Source organism: Rhinoraja longicauda, chromosome 8 (assembly GCF_053455715.1).
Source record: "Rhinoraja longicauda isolate Sanriku21f chromosome 8, sRhiLon1.1, whole genome shotgun sequence".
In the NCBI taxonomy this organism is placed as follows: domain Eukaryota; kingdom Metazoa; phylum Chordata; class Chondrichthyes; order Rajiformes; family Arhynchobatidae; genus Rhinoraja; species Rhinoraja longicauda.
In genome coordinates this window covers 73,326,854-73,349,406 of record NC_135960.1, presented here as the reverse complement: position 1 = coordinate 73,349,406, position 22,553 = coordinate 73,326,854, and the positions used below count along the sequence as shown (strand labels likewise).

Sequence of the window (22,553 nt, the reverse complement as noted above, 5' to 3'; positions counted from 1 at the left end):
CTGCAGAGACTAGTGGGGTGAAAGGTGAGGATCAAGGGAATTCTCTCCTTGTTCCGTCTGGGCAGGGGGGAGCGAGATCAGAACCTGGGGATACAGAGATGATGTGGGTGAAGGATCCATTTATGATATCTCAGATGTCCTAGAATGGGAAGCCATATCTTGAGTGCTGATGTGGCAGAGAGGGAGAAATTGAGAATAGGGTGGGAGGAAGTGCAACAGATAACTGTGGGAGTCGGTAGGATTGTAGTAGATGTCAGTCAATAGTCTTTCTGTGATGGAGACAGAGAGATCAAGAAAGGAGATAGAGTTGTCAGAGAGAGTCTAAGTGAACATGAGGGCAGGGTGGAAGTTAGTGGTAAAGTTAATTAAATGAATGAGTTCTGCATGGGTGCAGGAGGCTGCCCCGATGCAGTTGTCAATGAATTAAATCAATGAGTTCATTGGGCCTTCTTCCCCACCTGGACTCGCACCATTTCATCTCTGGCTTCTGTCAACCATCTGCCTATCAAAACCTCCCCTCACCTGTATCTACCTATTACTTGTCAGGCTTTGCCATGGCCCTCCTCTCTTCCTGCTTTCTTCCCACCCCACAATCAGTCTGAAGAAGGGTCTGATCAGAAAAGTCACCTATCCAATGTTCTCCAGAGATGCTATCTGACCCACTGAATTACTCCAGCGCTTTGTGTTTTTATAGTTACAAGAGTGGGTCATTTGGCTCATCAAACCTACCCTGCCATTCAATATGATCATGGCTGATCTGCTCCAGGTCTCATGTCCTCTTCTGTGCCAGTTTCCCGTAACCCTCAATTGCTTGATCTTTCAAAAGCATATTTACTTCCTCTTGAAATAACCCAATGATCTAGCCTCCACAACCATTTGGTATAGAGAATTCCATAGATTCACCATCGTCTATGAGAAATTCCTATGCACCTCGGTTTTAAACGACTGCCCCCTCATTTTGCAGGACGACTGTCCCTCCTGCAACAGACCAATGGAAGTTGATGAGGTCTCACAATAAAACTTTCTGAAAAGAACTGAAAGTAATACGGTAATTTGCTGCATATATTTTAAAGGTTTTAATGAAACATGCAATTTGTTGAATTTTAGTTTTTTCAAAAAATAATTGTTCAATAGGCATTTCAATTATTGAAAAAAGTTGTTAATGTGTTTTTCATTAAGCAATTTGAGCGTTTCATTGTTCCAGTAACAAAGCGCAGAAAACTATTCCTAACTGATATAGGTTTTTACATCATTAATGTTTACATGAAATGTGACTTGCTAACATTTGAGATATCAATTGGTAAAGCATAACATAGAAAGTAAGCTGGATAAGTATCGTTACTATAAATCATATTCAAAACCTTTGGTAGATTTGTAAATGGAAATATAGCAGTCATATATTGTCAAATTTTTGCAATGTTTTCATCTGTCAAGAATTTAAATAAACTAATAATAGGATAGTGTTTGTAAAGTATAAACCAAATACAAGTTATACATTTTTGGCAATCTGAGATAAATACCATTTCTGCGAAAATGCATCCGATGCTCCAAACATCCACCGCCGTTGAGTAAAATTTACATCCCATTAAAATTTCGGGTGCTCTATACCACAAAGTTACAACCTAAAATTAAATTATAAAGATAAAACAAACATTTTAGCAGTAACTAGACGACCCGTGCACCCGTTGGGTCCAAACCTCTCCTGCATTGGTTCTGCACCCTCCCCTCCCCTCCCCCACTCCAAAAGCGCACAGCAAGATCCCAGGGTATATCCAGATGTGGCGGTCGGGGAGTCTCCCCCGGGACCGGGGTCGAGCGAGGGGGTAGAGGAAAGGGGAGATGAAGCCACTCACCGCGGCCCCGGGTGGCCATCGCGGCAGCCAGCAGCAGAAGAGTGGTTGCAAAGCTCTACTGCACGTTCGTCCCACCAGCGGCCATCTTCTTTGACCTTCTCTCTGCCGCCATGCTGCACCACGGGAGGAAGGTCAGGCGTGGGGCACGCCAGAACAGGCGCCGGTACTCCCGGCACTGCTGTGCAGGGGCGCCGCCACCAGGCCCAGCTGCCCACCCCCAAACTGCACACGTGCAGATACCGGGCCCAGCATCCCTCCCCCAACTGCACAGGCGCGGCTGCCGAGCCCGGCAAGTGGGAGTGCATTTATTAAAGTTTATATGACCTGTGGACTCGTTGGGTCCCGTTGTTACTAAAGGTTCTTTAGTAACAGCGGGACCATGTCGCGTTGTTAGGTGATTAGTTGATGTTTCGAGTCGGGATCCTTTTTCAGTCTCTACATTAAACTGGTAATTGTTTGGTTCATAAATGTCAGTAACTAAGAGATACATAAATCATGAAGCTTTGTTTCAATTTGCTATGATAAAATAAAGCAACATTCCAACCTACTGAACAAACTGTTTAGATTTAGGTTTATTATTGTCACATCTATCAAGGACAGTGAAAAGCTTGGTTTTGCATGCTAGCCAATCAGATCAGATACTATACAAAAATACAACCAAGTAGAACTCAAGTACAAAGGAGACGGTATAGATTGCAGAATATAGTTCTCAGCAAAGTAGCACTTCAGTTCTAAAGACAAAGTCGAATGTCCGCAATGGGGTAGAGGTGAATTGGACAGTACACTATGAAAGGACTATTCAGATGGGAAAAAGCTGTTCCTGAGTCTGGTGTTGCGTGCTTTCAAGTTACCATACCTTCTGCTGGTCGGCAGCAGAGAGAAAGAATGACAGGGGTGGGACACATCTTTGATTATGTTGGCTGCTTTGCCGAGGCAGTGTGAAATGCAGATGGAGTCAATGATAGGGAATCTGGTCTATGTGATAGATTGGGCTACATTTACAACTCTGCCATTACTTGCGGACTTGGGTAGCACTGTTCCCAAGCCAAGCTGTGATGAAACCCAACAGTATGCTTTCTAAAAAGTCTATCCCCTACTCCCAATTCCTCCGTCTACGCCGCATCTGCGCCCGGGATGAGGTGTTTCACACTAGGGCATCAGAGATGTCCTCATTCTTCAGAAAACGGGGCTTCCCCTCTCCCATTATAGATGAGGCTCTCACTAGGGCCTCTTCTATATCCCGCAGCTCCGCTCTTGCTCCCCTTCCCCCCATTCGTAACAAGGACAGAGTCCCCCTCATTCTCACCTTCCACCCCACCAGCCAGCGTATCCAACAAATCATCCTCCAACATTTCCGTCACCTCCAACGGGACCCCACTACTGGCCACATCTTCCCATCCCCTCCCCTTTCTGCGTTCTGCAGAGACCGTTCCCTCCGTAACTCCCTGTTCCACTCGTCCCTTCTTACCCAAACCACCCCATCCCCGGGCACTTTCCCCTGCAACCGCACGAGATGCAACACCTGTCCCTTTACCTCCCCCCTCAACTGCATCCAAGGACCCAAACAGTCTTTCCAGGTGAGACAGAGGTTCACCTGCACCTCCTCCATCCTCATCTATTGTATCCGCTGCTCTAAATGTCAACTTCTTTACATCGGTGAAACCAAACGCAGGCTCGGCGATCGTTTCGCTCAACACCTTCACTCAGTCCGCCTCAACCAACATGATCTCCTGGTGGCTGAGCACTTCAACTCCCCCTCCCACTCCCAGTCTGACCTTTCTGTCATGGGCCTACTCCAGTGCCATAGTGAGGCCCACCGGAAATTGAAGGAACAGCACCTCATATTTCGCCTGGGCAGCTTGCAGCCCAGCGGTATGAACATTGACTTCTCCAACTTTAGATAGTTCCTCTGTCCCTCTCTTCCCCTCCCCCTTCCCAGTTCTCCCTCTGTCTTCCTGTCTCCACCTATATCCTTCCTTTGTCCCGCCCCCCTGACATCTGTCTGAAGAAGGGCCTCGACCCGAAACGTCACCCATTCCTTCTCTCCTGAGATGTTGCCTGACCTGCTAAGTTACTCCAGCATTTTGTGAAATAAATACCTTCAGTATGCTTTCTAGGGTGTATCTGGAGCAGTTTGTAAGAATCATGTTGAATTTTCTCAGTCTTCTGAGGAAGTAGAGGAGCTGGTATGCCTTGTTGGCGGTCGCTTCAATTTGGTTGGTCCACGATAGATTGTTGGTAATATTGACACCAAGGAAGTTAAAGCTCTCATCCATTTGCACTTCGGCACTATTCTTGCTGATTGGGGTATGTACTCCACCATGCTTCCTGAAGTCGACAACAAGATCCTTCATCTTGCTGACATTGAGAGAGAGGTTGTTGCCCTGACACCGTGTTGCTAATTTCTCTATTTCCATGCTGTACTTCTCGTTCATGATCCGGCCCACCGCAGTGGTGTCTTCAGCAAACTTACAGTTGGAATTTGGCTGCACAGTTCTGAGTGTATAAGATGTATAGTAGGGGACTGAGAATGCAGGGCACCAGCATTGAGAATTATTGTGGAAGATAGGTTGTCACCTATCCCCGCTGATTGTGGTCTGTGGGTCAGAAAGTAGAGGAAACAGTAGCAGAGGGGATGCTGATTTCGTAGTTCCAGTGATTTATAGGTATTATGGTGTTATCTATGTTTTGTGAATTTCTTTTGATGGCAGATAACATATTGCTTTTTCAGCCTCCTAGTGACTATGGTTTCTGAGTTTGTTTAAGGAAGATTTACAGATGATTCTGCGTTAATGTCCATACGGATGTAATATCTTAAGAGCATCACTGATGACAGATCAGAAATGGAAGGTGTGGCCATTTTTTATTTTCCTAGATCAGTGATGCTAAAACCAATTATAAAAGCAGCAAGATGATAATTCTAGTTGGGATTCACACCAGCAAAATCTGGCCCATTATTCTTTTCTGAACTTTAAATTTTCAATTAGGTTTTTTAAAAATCTTAAATCTTCTCATCTTACAATAAATATTTCTAAAAATGGGACAATCTTGTTGGCCTTAATGTCATTCCTCAAATGCTTCCATCGGCTTCTGTAGGTGTACATCTTTACTGCTAGAATTGCATACAGTTTGCTTACTGCAAACTGTACAACATTTATATATATATATATATATATATATATATATATTATACTGTGGGGGGAGGGTGGATGTGGGGAAGCATATCTTGACAGAAGTGAAAATAAAAATCACATGTATTTTTAATATTAGTCCTTACCCTCTTTACCCCCATGAAATGATAGGAATTGATTAAAAATTAAAAATAGTGTCATTAAATGCCCACTTTCTTTTTAAGGCCTTCTATAATCTTTTGTTATAAAGTTATGCTTTCTGTTTTTAGAATATTCATATTTACTGAATAAGCAATCATTTTAGAACTTGTCACTTGTAAGCAGGGGCTAAATTATTTTAAAAGGGCGTATCTAAATATACATTTTATGAACTATTACATAAATCTTTGCTACCTCATGAGTATATGTGCGCACAGGAACTCCGAAAGCTCTTGCCAATCCAAAATCTGCCAACTTGATTGCACCACCATCATTAATGAGCAAGTTTTGTGGTTTCAGGTCTCGATGAAGAACTCTGTGAGAGTGACAGAATGCGACACCTTGAAGCAGCTGGAATAGATAACTCTGCCAAAAGAGGGGTTTCATTATTTGACCACTTTGCATCCAGAAATAAACAATTCAGTTATCTAATGCAGGCAAATTTCAATATTTCTGTCAAGCAATCCCTTTTATTACACATAAAAAATCTACTCAATCATTCCTGTTATACAAAATGAGAGTAACATATGTACACCAATGATTCTGAAGTAAACAAACATGTTGACATCTGATAAATGAGACATGAATGTCTTATCAGATGGTTCTCATACTGAGACAAGTTATAGAGCTCTCTCCTCCAGAATGAAAAAGTAATTTCAAGGTGCTCCTATTCCCTTGCCCTAATGTTACAGGTAATTTTAATCCAAAAAAAATAGGATGGCTATAGTTGGGTGGAAATGTTAAAGAATAAGAAAGATCTCAAATCTAAACTTCCTCCAACCTGCCCATTTTGGATTTAGCAGGGTGCAAAGAACTAAACTGCTCCCTGGAGACCAGTGATTCATTGAAATATTTTTAACAATGCTGTGTCTCAGATTTTATCTATCTTTCTGGCTTAATATTTGCTGGCCAGGTCTCCCAAGATTTGGGGGAAACTGCAATTAAAGATATAAGTGGACAGTCACATGGATAATGTGCTTTTCTGTAATGTTGTGAGCTAGGAATACCAGTGATATTCCAACCTCATCCACCTCCACCTCGTATAAATCAAACCACTCATTCTCCACCATCTCCCCATAACAGCTACCTCCACACCCACCCACCCTCCCGAAACCCTCTCTGCTAACCATTCAACTACTTTGTATATTCTTCACAGAGATCTCTTGTTGAGTAGCAGAAAACCTAGAAGATCCAGTGTTTAAGCCTCCCCTGGAGGATTCCCTACTGGAACCCATCAATTTGGCTAGTTTCTAGATGTATATCTGCTAACATAATTTATGCATGTAGTGGACTTAAATCTCCAGATCTGCACCCCTCCATGTCTTCCCCCCGGCAATCTGCAAAGGTATCCTCTTTCATGTCTAGCTCTCCTGTGAATGATGTTTTGGGGAAAGATGCTTTCAATAACAATTCCCCAAAAAGTTAGATCCAAGGTATAAAGTCGACAGAGATGAAAAAAACAACATTTATAGCAAAAAGATCTGCAAATCATCCATTCAATTACAAAGTTGTCAGCATTATAAAGCCAAATAGAAAATGTACTGGCCATTGCACAATAATGTTCATATGCTTAGTCCAGTTTGAACAAGATTTCACCCTGCATCCAGAGTTCTATTTGAGTTAATCAATGTCAGAGTTCTTTTGTTTTGAAAAGGCTTTAACATTTAAACATAATGATGATCCAAAGTGGAAATTTGGCAAACATTATTATTTAAGTCTATTTCCAAGAATTCCTACATGTCACGCTCCAAATTATGTCTCCCAATAGATCAAGAAAAAAAGGTCGACTGCTTATCATCCCTGAAAAAAATGGATGGATTCACTGGAGCAGTGGGAGAGCTTCAATGGTTTGTTCTGTATGTGTATGTGTTACTGTACTTTATAGAAGACACAATTTAAATACAACTAGGTAGACACAAAATGCTGGAGTAACTCAGCGGGGCAGGCAGCATCTCTGGAGAGGAGGAATGGGAGACGTTTCGGGTCGAGACCCTTCTTCAGATTGATTACAGACTGAAAAACAATCAACTTTTAATTACCTTAACTAATTGCAAAGGGAGTCCAGTAGGTGGAGCAGAGTCCATATACTTCTTCAGATCTTGATTGAGAAATTCAAACACCAAGTACAATTTCTTTTCACTGTGGATAACATCTAGCAGTCTAGAGTAAATGTACGCAAATTATTCCTATTACTTTGATGGGTTCATCACAATATCATAATTTAATGGAAATAAAATGCACAAATTCATCACATCTATGGCCTCAAAAATGAGGATCTGGATTAAAGGGTCTGGATTATTTGGCAAAATGAGAGACCTTGAGTGAAAGATCTACCAGCCTCCTTGTCCATCGAAAATCCCCAGCAGTCAGATATAAAGATAAATTTAAAGTTCCAGTTCTTGAACACACTTTTAATTAAAACTAAGGGCAGCACGGTGACGCAGTGGTAGAGTTGTTGCCTTACAGTGCTGAGAGTGCCGGAGACCAGGGTTTGATCCTAACTACGGGTGCTGTCTGTACGGAGTTTGTACGTTCTCCCCGTGACCGCATGGGTTTTCTCCGAGATTTTTGGTTTCCTCCCACACTTCAAAGACGTACAGGCATGTAGATTAATTGGCTTGGTGCATGTGTAAAATTGCTGCTAGTGGGTGTGGTATAGTGTTAGTGTGCGGGGATCGCTGGTCGGTGCGGACTCAGTTGGCCAAAGGTCCTGTTTCCGCGCTGTATCTTTAAACTAAACTAAAATGTTTGTTAATATAACAAAGGCTTCAGAATTCAGCAGTTAATTTGATAGGAAACATTCTCAAGTGGCTAATATCTCTGATTTATGATCTACAAATGGGTTCAGGTTTGCATTTCCACATAGTTTGTAGTCCAAGGACACAGTGCAGGAAGAATATAAAAGTAAGTGCAACAAGAAATTGTCATAACGAATGTGGGTGTCACAGCGCTATGTTAGTAGAGCTGCTGACTCATAGTACCAGAAACCCTGGGCTCAATCTTAACTCTGGTGCTGTGAACTAATGCTGCTCCCTATGTCTTAATGGTTTCCCCGGCATGCTCCAGTGTCCTACCACATCTCAAAGATGTGCGGATCAGTAGGATAACTGGCCACTATAAATTGCCCCAAGTGTGTAGGTGAGTGATAGAATCTGGCAATAGAATGTGCAGGGAATGGAATTATTGTTGGAGTTGGTGGGCCAACAGGCCTGTTTCTGTGCTGTACTTCTCTATGACTCTAATGTAAAGTGTGCGACAAAATAGAATTAGTCTTAATTAGTTAAGATTCGAATAAAATGAAAACATGGCCAGTAAAAAGAGCATGCATGAGCTGTTAAAGAACAGAGGAAGCAAGTAAACATAAATATTGATCTTAGTCAAAGCCAAGAAATAAAAAGAGCCAAGAAGAGCTGAAAGAGAGTTTAAAATATTAGAAGAAATATGTAGGGCACAAACCTTTGTTCTTCCATTGTGTTTGGTATTATTCAGTAAGTAGCCAAATGGTTTTGATGTCTTCCATGATAAAAAGAAAGTTAAAACCGTTTCAAGGGAACAAACTGTTTGGCGGAAATGGTGCCTCAGATTACCACATGTATAAAATAGTGCATTCCTACTTTATGCTTACCATAACTATAGATCTTTTTGAATGCATATTGTTCATGAGTATTGCTTTCAAACCCAACTAACAATACTTGTCTGTTTCCAAACCGTGGACATGTTAAATATCTATTACCTTCTTATGTTTGAACAGCAGCAATAAAGGGTGATGCAATACTAAGAAATTCTATGAAGAAAACACCATCATTTACTTAAGATGGAGAATAATTAAAAATCATAATAAGTTAATCATTTTCTCACCCAATCAAAAAAAAAATTCTTACCTCACAATATTTCGATGATTCAATTCTTTTAACAATGAGATTTCTCGAATAGCAGTACTTGGCACTCCTTCCATTTCCCTATATTCAAAAATAATTAACATTTATATATATTTTACATTTATTTTCACACCTTGGTCTTATGCAATAACCTTTCTTTCTTTTTCAATTCTATCTTCAGGATTTTCCCATTGAATTCTCCAACTATCAAGCAAGCTAATTATCCTGATTCCTAAAATAAACATTGCAAAAATTATTCTTAACAGGAGCTCTCCAAATATAGTGAGGAAAACCGATTCTCATCCACATATAGTCATACAACAAGGATCCTTCAGCCCAACTTGGCCATGCCAACCATCATGCCCCATCTAAGCTAATTCCATTTGCTTGTCCAGATCCCTCTAAAACCCTTCCCATCCATGTACCTGTCTAAGTGTCCTTTAAATGCTGTTATAGTATCGATATTGTTCCACATACCAACCAACCTTTGAGTGAAGAGGTAGCCCCTTAAATTCCTAGTAAAGCTTTCCTCTCCTGCCGTAAACCTATATTCTCTAGTTCTTGATTCTCCTACTCTTGTTTTTGTAACTCCATAAGATCACCGTCAGCCTCCTAAGCTCCAAGGAATAAAGTTCTTGCTGCCCAACTTCTTCTTAAAGCTCAGTCCTGGCAACGTCAGGGCGGCACGGTAGCGCAGCGGTAGAGTTGCTGCTTTACAGCGAATGCAGCGCCGTCGACTCAGGTTCGATCCTGACTACGGGTGCTGCACTGTAAGGAGTTTGTACGTTCTCCCCGTGACCTGCGTGGGTTTTCTCCGAGATCTTCGATTTCCTCCCACACTCCAAAGACGTACAGGTATGTAGGTTAATTGGCTGGGTAAATGTAAAAATAGTCCCTAGTGGGTGTAGGATAGTGTTAATGTGCGGGGATCACTGGGCGGCACGGACTTGGTGGGCCGAAAAGGCCTGTTTCCGGCTGTATATATATGATATGATATGATAAATCTTCTCTGCATTCTTTCCAGCGAATGGCATCTTTTCTATAGCAGTGTGACCAAAACTGAACACAATACTTCAAATGTAGCCTCACCAATATCTTGTACAACTGTAACATAATGTCCCAATATTCATATTCAATATCCTGAGTGATGAAGGCCAAGTACCAAAAATGTTCTTTACCACCCTATCTACTTGTGACACCACATTATCACAATAAAATAATTGAATTTAACTGAAAGGTTATTAAATTTTTGTTCAGAACAAATAATTCACAAAAAATGTGGTTTATATTTATATTATACTCTGCTCTGCCTTCAATTCATTTAAATCATCAGTCTATGGCCTTCCGAAGTAGGTTACATTTATTAGATATGTTATTAACAAGCAGATGCCTGCCACTAATCCGAAAAACATCCATTTACCATACACTGCTTTCTGTTCTGCAGTGAAGTGTATCAATGTTGCCATGGCTAATCCTTGTTGCATTCCTTGGGCTCAGTTCTACCAATGCAAACATTATAGGGTACCCTTTGAATTATTTGGGAATGTGTTTATACGAAGTATCAATTATACTACTTTAATACCCTCGATTATTTCACTGAAGAATTGAATCAAGCATGTCATACAATATTAGCCTCAATAAAAACCCGTTGGTTGTAATTAACTAATCCATGTTTTTTTTAATAGAAAAGTAGTTGTAGTCTCCAGAAATGTTCCCAAAACATCAGGTTTACACCTCTATAATTACTGGGTTTATTTCTCTGCCTTTTTAAAAACAGAATAACATTTTCTATCCTCCAGTCTTTTAGCAGTATCCACATTATTAACGGATTGAAAGACTGCAGCCAAGAACCTCTTTTAATTCTACCCTTGTTTTTATTTCATGCATACTGGAACAGTGCTACCCTTTTAAGTAGTTCCTCTTTATTTATATCCTCTAAAGTTATTTGCCTGTTCTTTCATTACTCTGACATCGACTTTATCTTCTTTTGTGAGGATACAAAATAGTCATTCAATATTGGAGTTATTCCTCTTATCCATAAGATTTCTCTTTTTCCTTCTAATCATCCCCATATCCTTGCTACATTTAAAGAAGATTTTCTTGCCCCTTCTGCATTCCTGAAATAATGGCATTGCCTGAATGAAATCCAGTGCAAGTACACTCTTGCTGAAGTAGAATTAGGCTGTGGGAATAAATGAAATTTAATGCACTCCTGAATGTTGTCCCATTTTAAAGTTCATACAATAGGTTATTAGTTTTACTTTGCATTTTTATTATACATTCCAATTGCAATACGTAGCTGTTTGTGAATTAAGGTGACGCTGTTATTTAGTGCACAAAGGCTCCCATGCAGTGCAGGCCAAACAGCCTGGAAATCCAAAACTGATGTGATGCAATACCCCAGTGCATGACAGTTTAATTACATCTCGATAATGCTAAAGAGATAATGGGTAAGAATTTATAAAAGTTAATGTAAGTATTACTCAAAGTTCTCAAATTTTTTAATGTTTATAAAAATTGTATTTACCAGGAAAAAACTCAAATATCATATAAAAAAGGAATTATTTTAGCCTCTGACAACACATAAATCTATAAACAAAATATGTACTTTCACATATCCAAAGAATTTAAATGGAGCATTTTAAATGCCAATATTTAAAAGGTACAAAATATATATCAAAGTTACTCATGGATATTTATTTTTTCTCAGGTAGACACAAAATTCTGGAGTAACTCAGCGGGTCAGGCAGCATCTCAGGAGAGAAGGAATGGGTGACGTTTCGGGTCGAGTCCCTTCTTCAGACTGATGTCAGGGGAGGGGGCGGGACAAAGATAGAATGTAGTCAGAGACAGTAAGACTAGTGGGAGAACTGGGAAGGGGAGAGTATAGAGAGGGAAAGCAAGGGCTATCTGAAGTTAAAGAAGTCAATGTTCATACCGCTGGGGTGTAAACTACACAAGCGAAATATGAGGTGCTCATATTTGCGCTGGGCCTCACTCTGACAATGGAGGAGGCCTAGGACAGAAAGGTCAGATTGGGAATGGGAGGGGGAGTTGAAGTGCTGAGCCACCGGGAGATCAGGTAGGTTAAGACGGAATGAGTGGAGGTGTTCAGCGAAACGATCGCCGAGCCTGCGCTTGGTCTCGCCGATGTAGAGAAGTTGACACCTGGAACAGTGGATGCAGTAGATGAAGGAGGAGGTGCAAGTGAACCTCTGCCTCACCTGGAAAGACTGTTTGGGTCCTTGGATGGAGTCGAGGGGGGAGGTAAAGGGACAGGTGTTGCATCTCTTGCGGTTGCAGGGGAAAGCACCTGGGGAGGGGGTGGTATGGGTGGGAAGGGACGAGTTGACCAGGGAGTTTCGGAGGGAACGGTCTTTGCGGAAAGCAGAAAGGGGTGGGGATGGGAAGATGTGGCCAGTAGTGAGATCCCGTTGGAGGTGATGAAAATGTTGGAGAATTATATGCTGTATGCAACGGCTGATGGGGTGGAAGGTGAGGACAAGGGGGACTCTGACCTTGTTACGAATGGGGGGAGGGGGAACAAAAGCGGAGCTGCGGGATATCGAGGAGACCCGAGTGAGAGCCTCATCTATAATGGAAGAGGGGAACCCCCGTTTCCTAAAGAATGAGGACATCTGCGATGCCCTGGTATGGAACACCTCATCCTGCGCGCAGATGCGGAGTAGCGGATAGAGTCTTTAAAGGAAGAAGGGTGGGAAGAAGTGTAGTCAAGATAGCTATGGGAGTCAGTAGGTTTGTAGTGGATGTCGGTCAATAGTCTGTTTCCTGTGATGGAGACGGTGAGATATATTTATTTTTTCTGTCTGCTGATTATAGCAAACACGTAGTACTTAGTCCTCCTCTATCCCTTTCTCTCTCTTCTGTACATGGTAGAGGTGAACCACCAAATGGCTAAGGACCATAAAGTTTTTTTTAAAGCAGCATAAAATCATTTAGTCTTTCCAATTTGCATACCTATGTATTTCATCTGCCTTATTACTGAACCAAAACCATAATTCATAACAATAGGAACATAAGGATCAAAAGAAGGAATGAAACAAACAAGGCAAACAAATTAGGAATCAAATCAGTTATCATAAAGGGTAATAAAGGGTATGATTGTGTTAAGAGAAAAATAAATACAGTAAACCCACGTTATAACGGACCAAAAGGAAGGAGATGGTGTCCATTTTTCACGACTGTCTGCTATAACCGAGTAATTGTGTAACTAGCAGAAACAAACAACTACGTGGTGTGGGAAAGAACTGCAGATGCTGGTTTAAATCGAAGATAGACACAAAATGCTGGAGTAACTCAGCGGGATAGAAGCGGGATCTCTGGAGAGAAGGAATGGGTGACGTTTCGAGTCGAGACCCTTCTTCAGACTGATCAAACAACTACAGTTCCTGGTTAATACAAAAAAGGATACAAAGTGATGGAGTAACTCAGCGGGTCAGGCAGTATCTCTGGAGAACATGGCATCTACCGTCTTGGGTCCAGACACTTCTTCAGACTCTTGGTCTGTAACTGGACCTGGAATCCAGGTGAGTTGATGGCTGGGGGAGAGGCAAGGATCCACGCAGTCATTGTATCTGCAGGCGGCCGGAGTGCAGCTGGGGGGCAGCAGCGGCAGTAATGGTGGTAGTGCTGGTGGCAGCGGTGGTGGAGGTAGTGGTGATGGGGGTAGCGACTGCGGCAATGATGGTAGTGATGTAAGTGATGGGGCTAGTGGCAGAGGTGATGGTGGCAACTACGGTGGTAGCCATAGCGGCTGTGGTGGCAGGATTGGCTGGAGAAGTGGCAACGGTCGGGTTGGCGTCAGAAGGCAGTGAAGGTCGGTAGATCAGTCCACCATGATCGAAATCCATTATGAAGAGGTCTTTAAAAATGAGGGTTTACCATAGTTTAAATAACATTTTCATTAAATTGGCTGATAAAATGATGGTATAGCAAGAAAGAATATTTAAGTTTACAACAGGATCTGGACCCTTGGGGAAGGTGGGCTAAGGAAGGACAAATAGAATTTAGCTCTTGCAAATATGAGGTGTTGCACTTTGGTATGCCAAACCAGGGCTGGGCTTACAGTAAATGGTAAAGCCTTGAAAAGCATTGCAGAACAGAGAGATCTGGAAGTACAGATGCATGAGTGACTGAAGGTGAACAATTTGGTGAAGAAGGCATTTGCCATACTTGCCTTGATTGGGAAGGGGATTATGTATAAAAGTTGAACCATCAAGATGCAGCTGTACAAGCAGATGGTGAGACCACACTGAAGTATTGAGTTCTGATCACCCAGCATAGAAAGGATGTCATTAATTTGGAAATGGTGCAGAAGAAATTCATCAGGATGTTACCTGTCCTTACATAATAGTGAGAGGTGGATAGGCCATGGCTTTTTTTCTTTTGGAGCATAGAAGACTGAAAGATGACTTTATTGAGATGTATAAGATCATGAGGTGCACAAATAAAGTGAATGCTTACAGACTCTTTCCCGGGGTAGAGGATTCTAAAATTAATGTGCATACACTTAAGCTGAGAGGAAGGTTATTTAAGAGGGAACTCGGGGACACCTTTTGCACTCAGAGGGTCGTCCTTATCTGGAATGAACTGCAAAAGGAAGCTATAGATGCAGATACAATTATAACTTTAAAAAAAAAATTATACATGGATACATGGATAGGTAGGGTTTTGAGGTTTATGGGCCAAGTGTAGGCAAATGGGACGAGCCAAGTTGGCTGGCATGTACAAGATGAGTCAAAAGACATGTTTATGCCCTGTATAGCTGAGTGACTATCTTCCTTTAGCTGGGCGACTGGAACTACACACAGTACACCTCGTGAGGTCTCACCTATGAGTTTTACAGCTGTACAATGATTTCCCAACTTTTGTACTCAATACCATTCCCAATAAAGGCATATGCGGCAAATACTTTCTTCATTACCCTGTTGACTAGACCTTATCACTTTCAGGGAACCATATACCATGTACCTAAAAGAGTTGTAAAGGCTATCAAACTTTACAACTCCTTCCCCTTCTGTCCGACTGAGACTGAGACTGACTCCCCTCCCCCCCTCCCCCCCTCCCCAATCTTTGCACATCCCCCAAGCCTTTCCACTCGTCATTTTCATTTCATGTTTCATGTATTTTGTGTTTTTATGACTGTTGGCAGATCAATTTTCTTCCTGGGATATAGTTCTATCGTATCGTACCATGTACCTGAAGGAAGATACTCATTGAGCTATACAGCATGGAATCAGGCCCTTCGGCTCATATTGTCCATGCCGACCAAGTTGACATACTGGGCTGGTCCCATTTGCCTGCTCCCAGCTCTAATCTACCATACTTTCCCGGGCTCTACCATTTTAACTGTGCAAGCCCTGATCTGGTTTGACACATCAAAGTGCAATATCTCACTTCTCAGTGTTAAATTCAATGTGCTATTCCTTGGCCCAACATTCCCAACTGATCCAGAGCATGTTGTAGAGGAAAATGTTCATAGTCAAGCAACTGACGTTTGATATTTGTCAAACGTTACGTTGTTTATGTTCTTTTTTTTTAATGCACGCGTCGGGATGGAGACATTGGATTTCTATTTTAAACGATCAATTTCTGTGAATGTCACGTTGATACCATTCTGGGAGAAAATCTGCTGCTGTTGGTGCAGGCATAAAATGAGAATGTCCTGTTTAAAGGCGACTTCAGGGAGAATGGGTAATTGCTCATTGTTTCAAATGCAGTGTTTCTGAGGATTAGCACGAAACTCTAAACCCACCAGTGAACCATCAGCGACACAAAGTGTTTCAGTAACTGGCGCTTTGTGTCGTTTCTTGGAAAGGAGTCCCTTGAACAGTCAGTAATTCTTGCGGGCCCTGGCATTAACTTACGCGTCCAGTCTTATCTTTTTCAGAGCCACCATCTCCCCCGTCACTTTATTCATAGCCTTGTAGACCACACCATAGGTGCCCTCACCGATCTTCTCCACCTTCTGGAAGTTGTCCATGGCAACCTCCCGCTCTCCCCTGTTGACAGCAGCGCCACACAGCGCGCCCCCACCCCTCCCCCCCACACGCCCCCTCACGACCCCAACTCCCCCTCACGACCCCAACCCCCCTCACGTCCCCAACCCCCCCCACACCCCTCCCTCACGTCCCCAACCCCCACACACCCCTCCCTCACGTCCCCAACCCCCCCCAAGACCCCAATCCCCCCCTCACGTCCCCAACCCCCCCACACCAATCCCCCCACACCCCTCCCTCACGTCCCCAACCCCCCCACAGACACCCCAATCCCCCCCTCACGTCCCCAACTCCCCCTCAAGTCCCCAAATCCCTCACGACCCCAACCCCCCTCACGTCCCCAACCCCCCACACCCCTCCCTCACGTCCCCAACCCCCACACACCCCTCCCTCACGTCCCCAACCCCCCCTCAAGACCCCAATCCCCCCCTCACGTCCCCAACCCCCCCACACCCCTCCCTCACGTCCCCAACCCCCCCACACACCCCAATCCCCCCCTCACGTCCCCAACTCCCCAAGTCCCCAACTCCCTCACGACCCCAACTCCCCCTCACGTCCCCAACTTCCCCTTCACGTCCCCAACTTCCCCTTCACGTCCCCAACTCCCCCTCACGTCCCCAACTTCCCCCTCACGTCCCCAACTTCCCCCTCACGACCCCAATCCCCCCCCTCACGTCCCCAACTCCCCCTCACGACACCAACTCCCCCTCACGTCCCCAACTTCCCCCTCACACCAATCCCCCCACACCCCCTCACGTCCCCAACCCACCCACAAAGCCCCTCACGTCCCCAACCTCCCCCCCTCGCGTCCCCAACTTCCCCCTCACGTCCCCAACTTCCCCCTCACGTCCCCAACCCACCCCCAATCCCCCCTCACGTCCACAACTTCCCCCTCACGTCCCCAACTTCCCCCTCACGTCCCCAACCCACCCCCAATCCCCCCTCACGCCTCCCTCACACTCCCCCTCACGTGTGTCCCCCCACACACCCTCCGCGCCTCACATCCACAACCCCTCCTTCCCCGCGCGCCCTCACTCCGCGCGCACAACCATCTCTCCCCGCGCGCCCAACCGTCCCCCTCACACCCCCCACCCCGCGCACGCGCCCAACCGTCCCTCCCCCCCTCCTCCCCTCCTCCCCGCGCGCCCAACCGTCCGTCCACTGCCCCCCCACCACGCGCACGCGCCCTAACCGTCCCTCCCTCCCTCCCCGCGCGCCCAACCGTCCGTCCACCGCCCCCCCACCCCGCTCTACAACACCTGCACTTCCCCGCACCGCGCACCCTCACTCCCCTTCCCCCGCGGCGCTCCCTCACTCCCCCCGAGGCGCTCCCACATCCGCGCGGCGCTCCCTCATTCCCCCCCGCGGCGCTCCCTCACTCCCCCCGAGGCGCTCCCACATCCGCGCGGCGCTCCCTCATTCCCCCCGCGGCGCTCCCTCACTCCTCTCGCGGCGCTCCCTCATTCCCCCCGCGGCGCTCCCTCACTCCCCTCGCGGCGCTCTGTCACTCGCCGCCCGCCCCCGCGGCGCTCCCTCACTCCCCCCCGAGGCGCTCCCACATGTGCGCGGCGCTCCCTCACTCCCCCCCCGCGGCGCTCCCTCACTACCCCCGCGCGGTGCTCCCTCACTTCCCGCCCCCGCGCGGCGCTCCCTCACTCCCCCCCCGCGGTGCTCCCTCACTCCCCCCGCGGCGCTCCCTCACTCCCCGCCCCCTCAGCGCTCCCTCATTCCCCCTCCCCCAACTTTCCTTCCATGAATCTGTACATTTTTGGAGATAGTTTACTTTTCGAGGTACACAGCCCTTCCCAACATTCACGTGTTCTACTTCCTACACACCTGGGGCAATTCATAGAGGCCGATTCACCTACAAATCCGCACATCTTTGGAATATATGTCATAAGTGATAGCAGAATTAGGCCATTCGGCCCATCAAGTCTACACCATTCAGTCATGGCTTATCTATCTCTCCCTCCTAACCCCATTCTCCTGCCCATTCCCCATAACCCCTGAGACTAGTACTCAAGAATCTCTGCCTTTAAAATATCCACTGACTTGGCCTCTACCGCCTTCTGTGGCAAAGAGTTCCACAGATTTACCACCCTCTGACTAGACATTCCTCCTCATCTCCTTCCCAAAGGAACGTCCTTTAATTCTGAGGCTATGACCTCTAGTCCTAGACTTTCCCGCTAGTGGAAAGGTATTGAAGAAGGGTCTCGACCTGAAACAACACCCATTCCTTCTCTCCAGAGATGCTGTCTGTCCTGAGTTACTCCAGCTTTTTGTGTCTATCTTCCGTGGAAACATCCTCTCCACATCCACTCTATCCAGGCCTTTCACTATTCTGTATGTTTCAATGAGGTCCCCCCTCATCCTTCTAAACTCCAGCGAGTACAGGACCAGTGCCATCAAACGGTCACATATGTTAACCCACTCATTCCTGGGATCATTCTTGTAAACCTCCTCTGGACCCTCTTCAAGAGCCAGTAAACATCCTCAGATATGATGCCCAAAATTGCTCACAATATGGGAGGAAAGCAGAGCACCCAGAGAAATTCCACACTGTTTGATTGGCATTAATTGGCAGTTTTGATCTTTCCAGTACTTGTAACAGTGATTGTTTTAAGTGAAAATGCGTTATTTACAGTAACAGCATTAAGATTTTGATTTGTAAAATATTTAAAACCTTTGTCGAGTCACTCTTGATATTTGGTCACCTAGTACGGAAAGGAGAGGGATGGTGGCTGGTGGGGGATTCTCCCTGTCAGTTTTCTCCTGGGCCTGGCTGCGGTGGCCATTCAAGGGAAGTTAGACACAAAATGCTGGAGTAACTCAGCGGGACAGGCAGCATCTCTGGAGAGAAGGATTGGGTGATGTTTCGGGTCGAGACCCTTCAAGAGTCCAGGCAGCGGGCTTTTGAGTGTCCTGCCTGAGTCGACTGCCTGTCCCTCTGTCCATGCCCTGTCCATGGGTCCCTGGAGAGGGCACTCGTGGTACAGGGACTCTGGGCACCTTTCGTGAACGCTGGTCGGAACAGGGTCCAATTCATCATGTGGATTATACCGTTGTAATTTGATAATTGGTTGATTGATGTTTGTAAACTGCTATTTGGCAGTATTGATCTTTCCAGTACTTGTAATGTGATTATGAAGAACATACTAAGTCAGTATAGAGATCACCCGTACTCAGGATCGAACCCGGGTCTGTAAGGCAGCAACTGTACCGCTGCACCATTATTCCGCCCTCGGTTAAATTTAAATGTTAACTATAAGCCATCAGACACCCAAACTATCGCAATCCCATCGAGCCTCCTGTATGAACTCCGTTCTTACAGATTCTCCTCATATCTACTCAATCATTAAAAATAAATTGTCTAAGGGAAAAAAAACTAATCATCATTTTGTTCCCTTTTCCTCATTTTTCCTGTTATTAGAATGTTGACATAAATTTGTGTTTTGGGATGAAAAAACTTTTAAATCATACACTATTATGATGTTTGGAATTTCAGGTATAATTCCCAGTAACCCAATCAAGATCAAATGCAATCATAGATAACGGCAGCATGAAGCACACCAAAATGTGGAGTTATATTCAAATACATTTGGATTTGTATCTGCACAACATTGCTTGTAACCACCAGATGGCTGTGAAATACATTCTAATTTGGCAGGACTTTGCTCTAAATTTAAACATTGAATATTAATTTTTCTCACAAATTTTTGCTTTATAGTTGAAGTGCACAAGTTGTTAAGTGCAGAATCATTTAGAAAAGTTTCTTGACTAAATTAAAGATACAACTTTTTCTTACAAGGAGCTCTTTGGCAATGTAAAAGCCTCAAATGACAGTGCAACAAGTCAGAAAACAATATTTGTACCAAGACTGTGTAACTGCAAATGTTCTGTCAATATTTGTTTTCACAATTATTCAGATCAGCTTTAATCATTGTAATAGTCCACTAGTCCACTCTACAAGATAAAATATTAAGCCTAAGCTTGCAATGTAAACAATACAAGCAGATTCAGCTAAACCAGAGTGAAACTTCCTCCTTCTCAGTTTCTTGCTGCCTCATTCCGGTAAAAGCCACGAACCACTGCATTGCAATAAGAATTCACATGGCTAGTTGTAGTACATATCTCCATTATTATAGATGGGGCAGGACTTAAGGAAATTGTGCAAATATTTCCATCTATGTAGCCTAAGTAAAGACTACATATGCAGACTTTTCATTACATGGCTGCTGCTCCTGACAAAATGGAAGCCAGTTTTTACCATAAAAAGCCTGATTTTGTATTCACATTCCTTCCCAATGACCAAAATTCAATTGTAATTTCCGCCACCTCCAACGGTATTCCACCACTAACCACATTTTCCCATCTCCACCCCTTTCCGCCTTTTGTTTCCTCAGCAACTCCCTGGTTAACTCATCCCTTCCACCCAAACCCCCTCCCAGGTACCTTCCCCTGCAACCGCAGAAGGTGCAACACCTGTTGCTATACCACCTCCCTCGACTCTGTCGAGGGACCCGGATAGTCCTTTCAGGTGAGGCAGAGGTTCACTTGCACCTCCTCCAACCTCATCTACTGTATCTGTTCAAGATGTGAATTCTTCTACATCGGCGAAACCAAACGCAGACTGGGCAATCATTTCGCAGAACACCTTCGCTCAACCCGCCTGAACCAACCTGATCTCCCAGTTGCTGGACACTTTAATTCTCCTTCCCAATCCGAAACAGACCTTTCTGTCCTTGGTCTCCATTGTCAGAGTGAGGCTAAACGCAAATTGGAGGAACAGCATCTTATTTTTCGCTTGGACAGCTTACAGCCCAGTGGTATGAATATTGATTTCTCACTTCAGGCAGCCCCGGCATTCCCTTTCTCTCTATCCCTGCCGCACCAGCTTCTCATTTTCACCCTACAGCTTACAATGGCCTGTTTCCTTTATCATCGTTACTTTTTTGCATATCTTTCATTCATTGTTCTTTATCTCTCCATATCACCGTCTATATCTCATTTCCCTTATTTCTCAGCAGTCTGAAGAAGGGTCTTGATCCGAAACATCACCCATTCCTTCTCAGAGATGCTGCCTGTCCCGCTGAGTTACTCCAGCATTTTGTGTATCTTGAATTATGTACTCTCATTTATAATTAAAATTTCCTTAAAACTTGAATTGACTGGTTTGAAAGTAAAAAAAAACTTTGACCACTGGTTTCAACAAATTACTTGTTTAAAAAAAGTTTATCATACAATATTAAAATAAAACATGTAATTTTCTTTTTTCGGTAGTCCACTGCGTAGCAGTAGAGCTACTGCCTTACAGCGCCAGAGATCCAGGTTCGATCCTGACTACGGGTGCTGTCTGTACGGAGTTTGTATGTTCTCCCCTTGACCTGCATGGGATTTCTACGAGATCTTCGGTTTCCTCCCACTCCAAACACGTACAGGTTTGTAGGTTAATTGGCTTAGTATAAATGTAAAATTGTCCCTAGTGTGTATAGGGTAGTGTTAATGTGCAGGGATCGCTGGAAGGAGTGGGCTGAAGGGCATGTTTCCGAGTTGTATCTCTAAACTACATCCACATTATATGAATTGAATTTGCCTCCAAGAACATATTAGCTGGAAATTACAAATATAGGTTGTTCATGCACTTCATGAACAGGAAGGAAAAATATTGCTAAAAGTGGTGAACTCTGCCCAGTCATTATGGGTACGGATCTCCATTCCAAAGGCATATACAGGATCCTCAAAAAGGTAGCCCGCTTCAGACACTCTCATGTCATTCCTGCCATTGGGAAGGCGGCATTGGAGCCTGAAAACTAACATCCAGGTTCAGAAACAGCTTCTTCCCAACAACCATCAGGCTATTAAATACTGCAACCTCCAACTAAGCTGCAAACTACATAGGCTTGAGGGCATTATTTTGTCTTTGCACTATTATTGTTATTTATTAATATACTGAAGTTTTTTGTTAGTTATTATGGTGTTTGCAGAGTACCATGTCGACTTCTCCAACTTCAGATAGCTCCTCTGTCCCTCCCTTCCCCTCCTCCTTCCCAGATCTCCCTCTATCTTCCTGTCTCCACCTATATCCTTCCTTTGTCCCACCCCCGACATCAGTCTGAAGAAGGGTCTCGACCCGAAACGTCACCCATTCCTTCTCTCCCGAGATGTTGCCTGACCTGCTGAGTTACTCCAGCATTTTGTGAATAAATCGATTTGTACCAGCATCTGCAGTTATTTTCTTATACCATGTTCACATATCTGTTGTGCTACTGCTAGAAAGAATTACATTGTTGTGTTTTGGAACATATGACAATAAAACATTTCCGACTTCTGCACTCATTTTAAGCACATTAGAAAACTTCACATTGTCAAAGAGAAATGCACACTTTACTTGCCAAACGTCTAAAACAGATTAAGCTGGAAGGCAGTAATTTAGCATTGTTCTATTTACCAAGAGTTTTCTAAATGGAGACAATC

At 44.2% G+C, this 22,553-nt stretch overlaps 1 protein-coding gene across 10 annotated transcripts in view; it reads right to left on the bottom strand.

The window, feature by feature from the left end:
• LOC144596108 (cyclin-dependent kinase 2-like) overlaps positions 1-16,092 on the bottom strand; it is a 36,159-nt gene extending 20,067 nt beyond the window's left edge. The window contains exons 1-6 of one of the 10 annotated variants that reach the window (XM_078404277.1): positions 15,948-16,092; positions 9,064-9,141; positions 7,222-7,342; positions 5,378-5,548; positions 1,521-1,622; positions 931-978 (exon numbers count right to left, since the gene is read on the bottom strand). In XM_078404277.1, the coding sequence (XP_078260403.1) occupies positions 931-978; positions 1,521-1,622; positions 5,378-5,548; positions 7,222-7,342; positions 9,064-9,141; positions 15,948-16,063 (636 nt within the window). In that variant the 5' untranslated portion in view covers positions 16,064-16,092. Of the gene's footprint in view, positions 1-930; positions 1,035-1,520; positions 1,623-3,952; positions 4,451-5,377; positions 5,549-7,221; positions 7,343-9,063; positions 9,142-15,947 lie in introns of those variants that run through there. The other 9 variants (XM_078404282.1, XM_078404278.1, XM_078404281.1 and 6 more) reach the window with 9 other exon arrangements.
• Between the last annotated feature and the right edge of the window lie 6,461 nt (positions 16,093-22,553).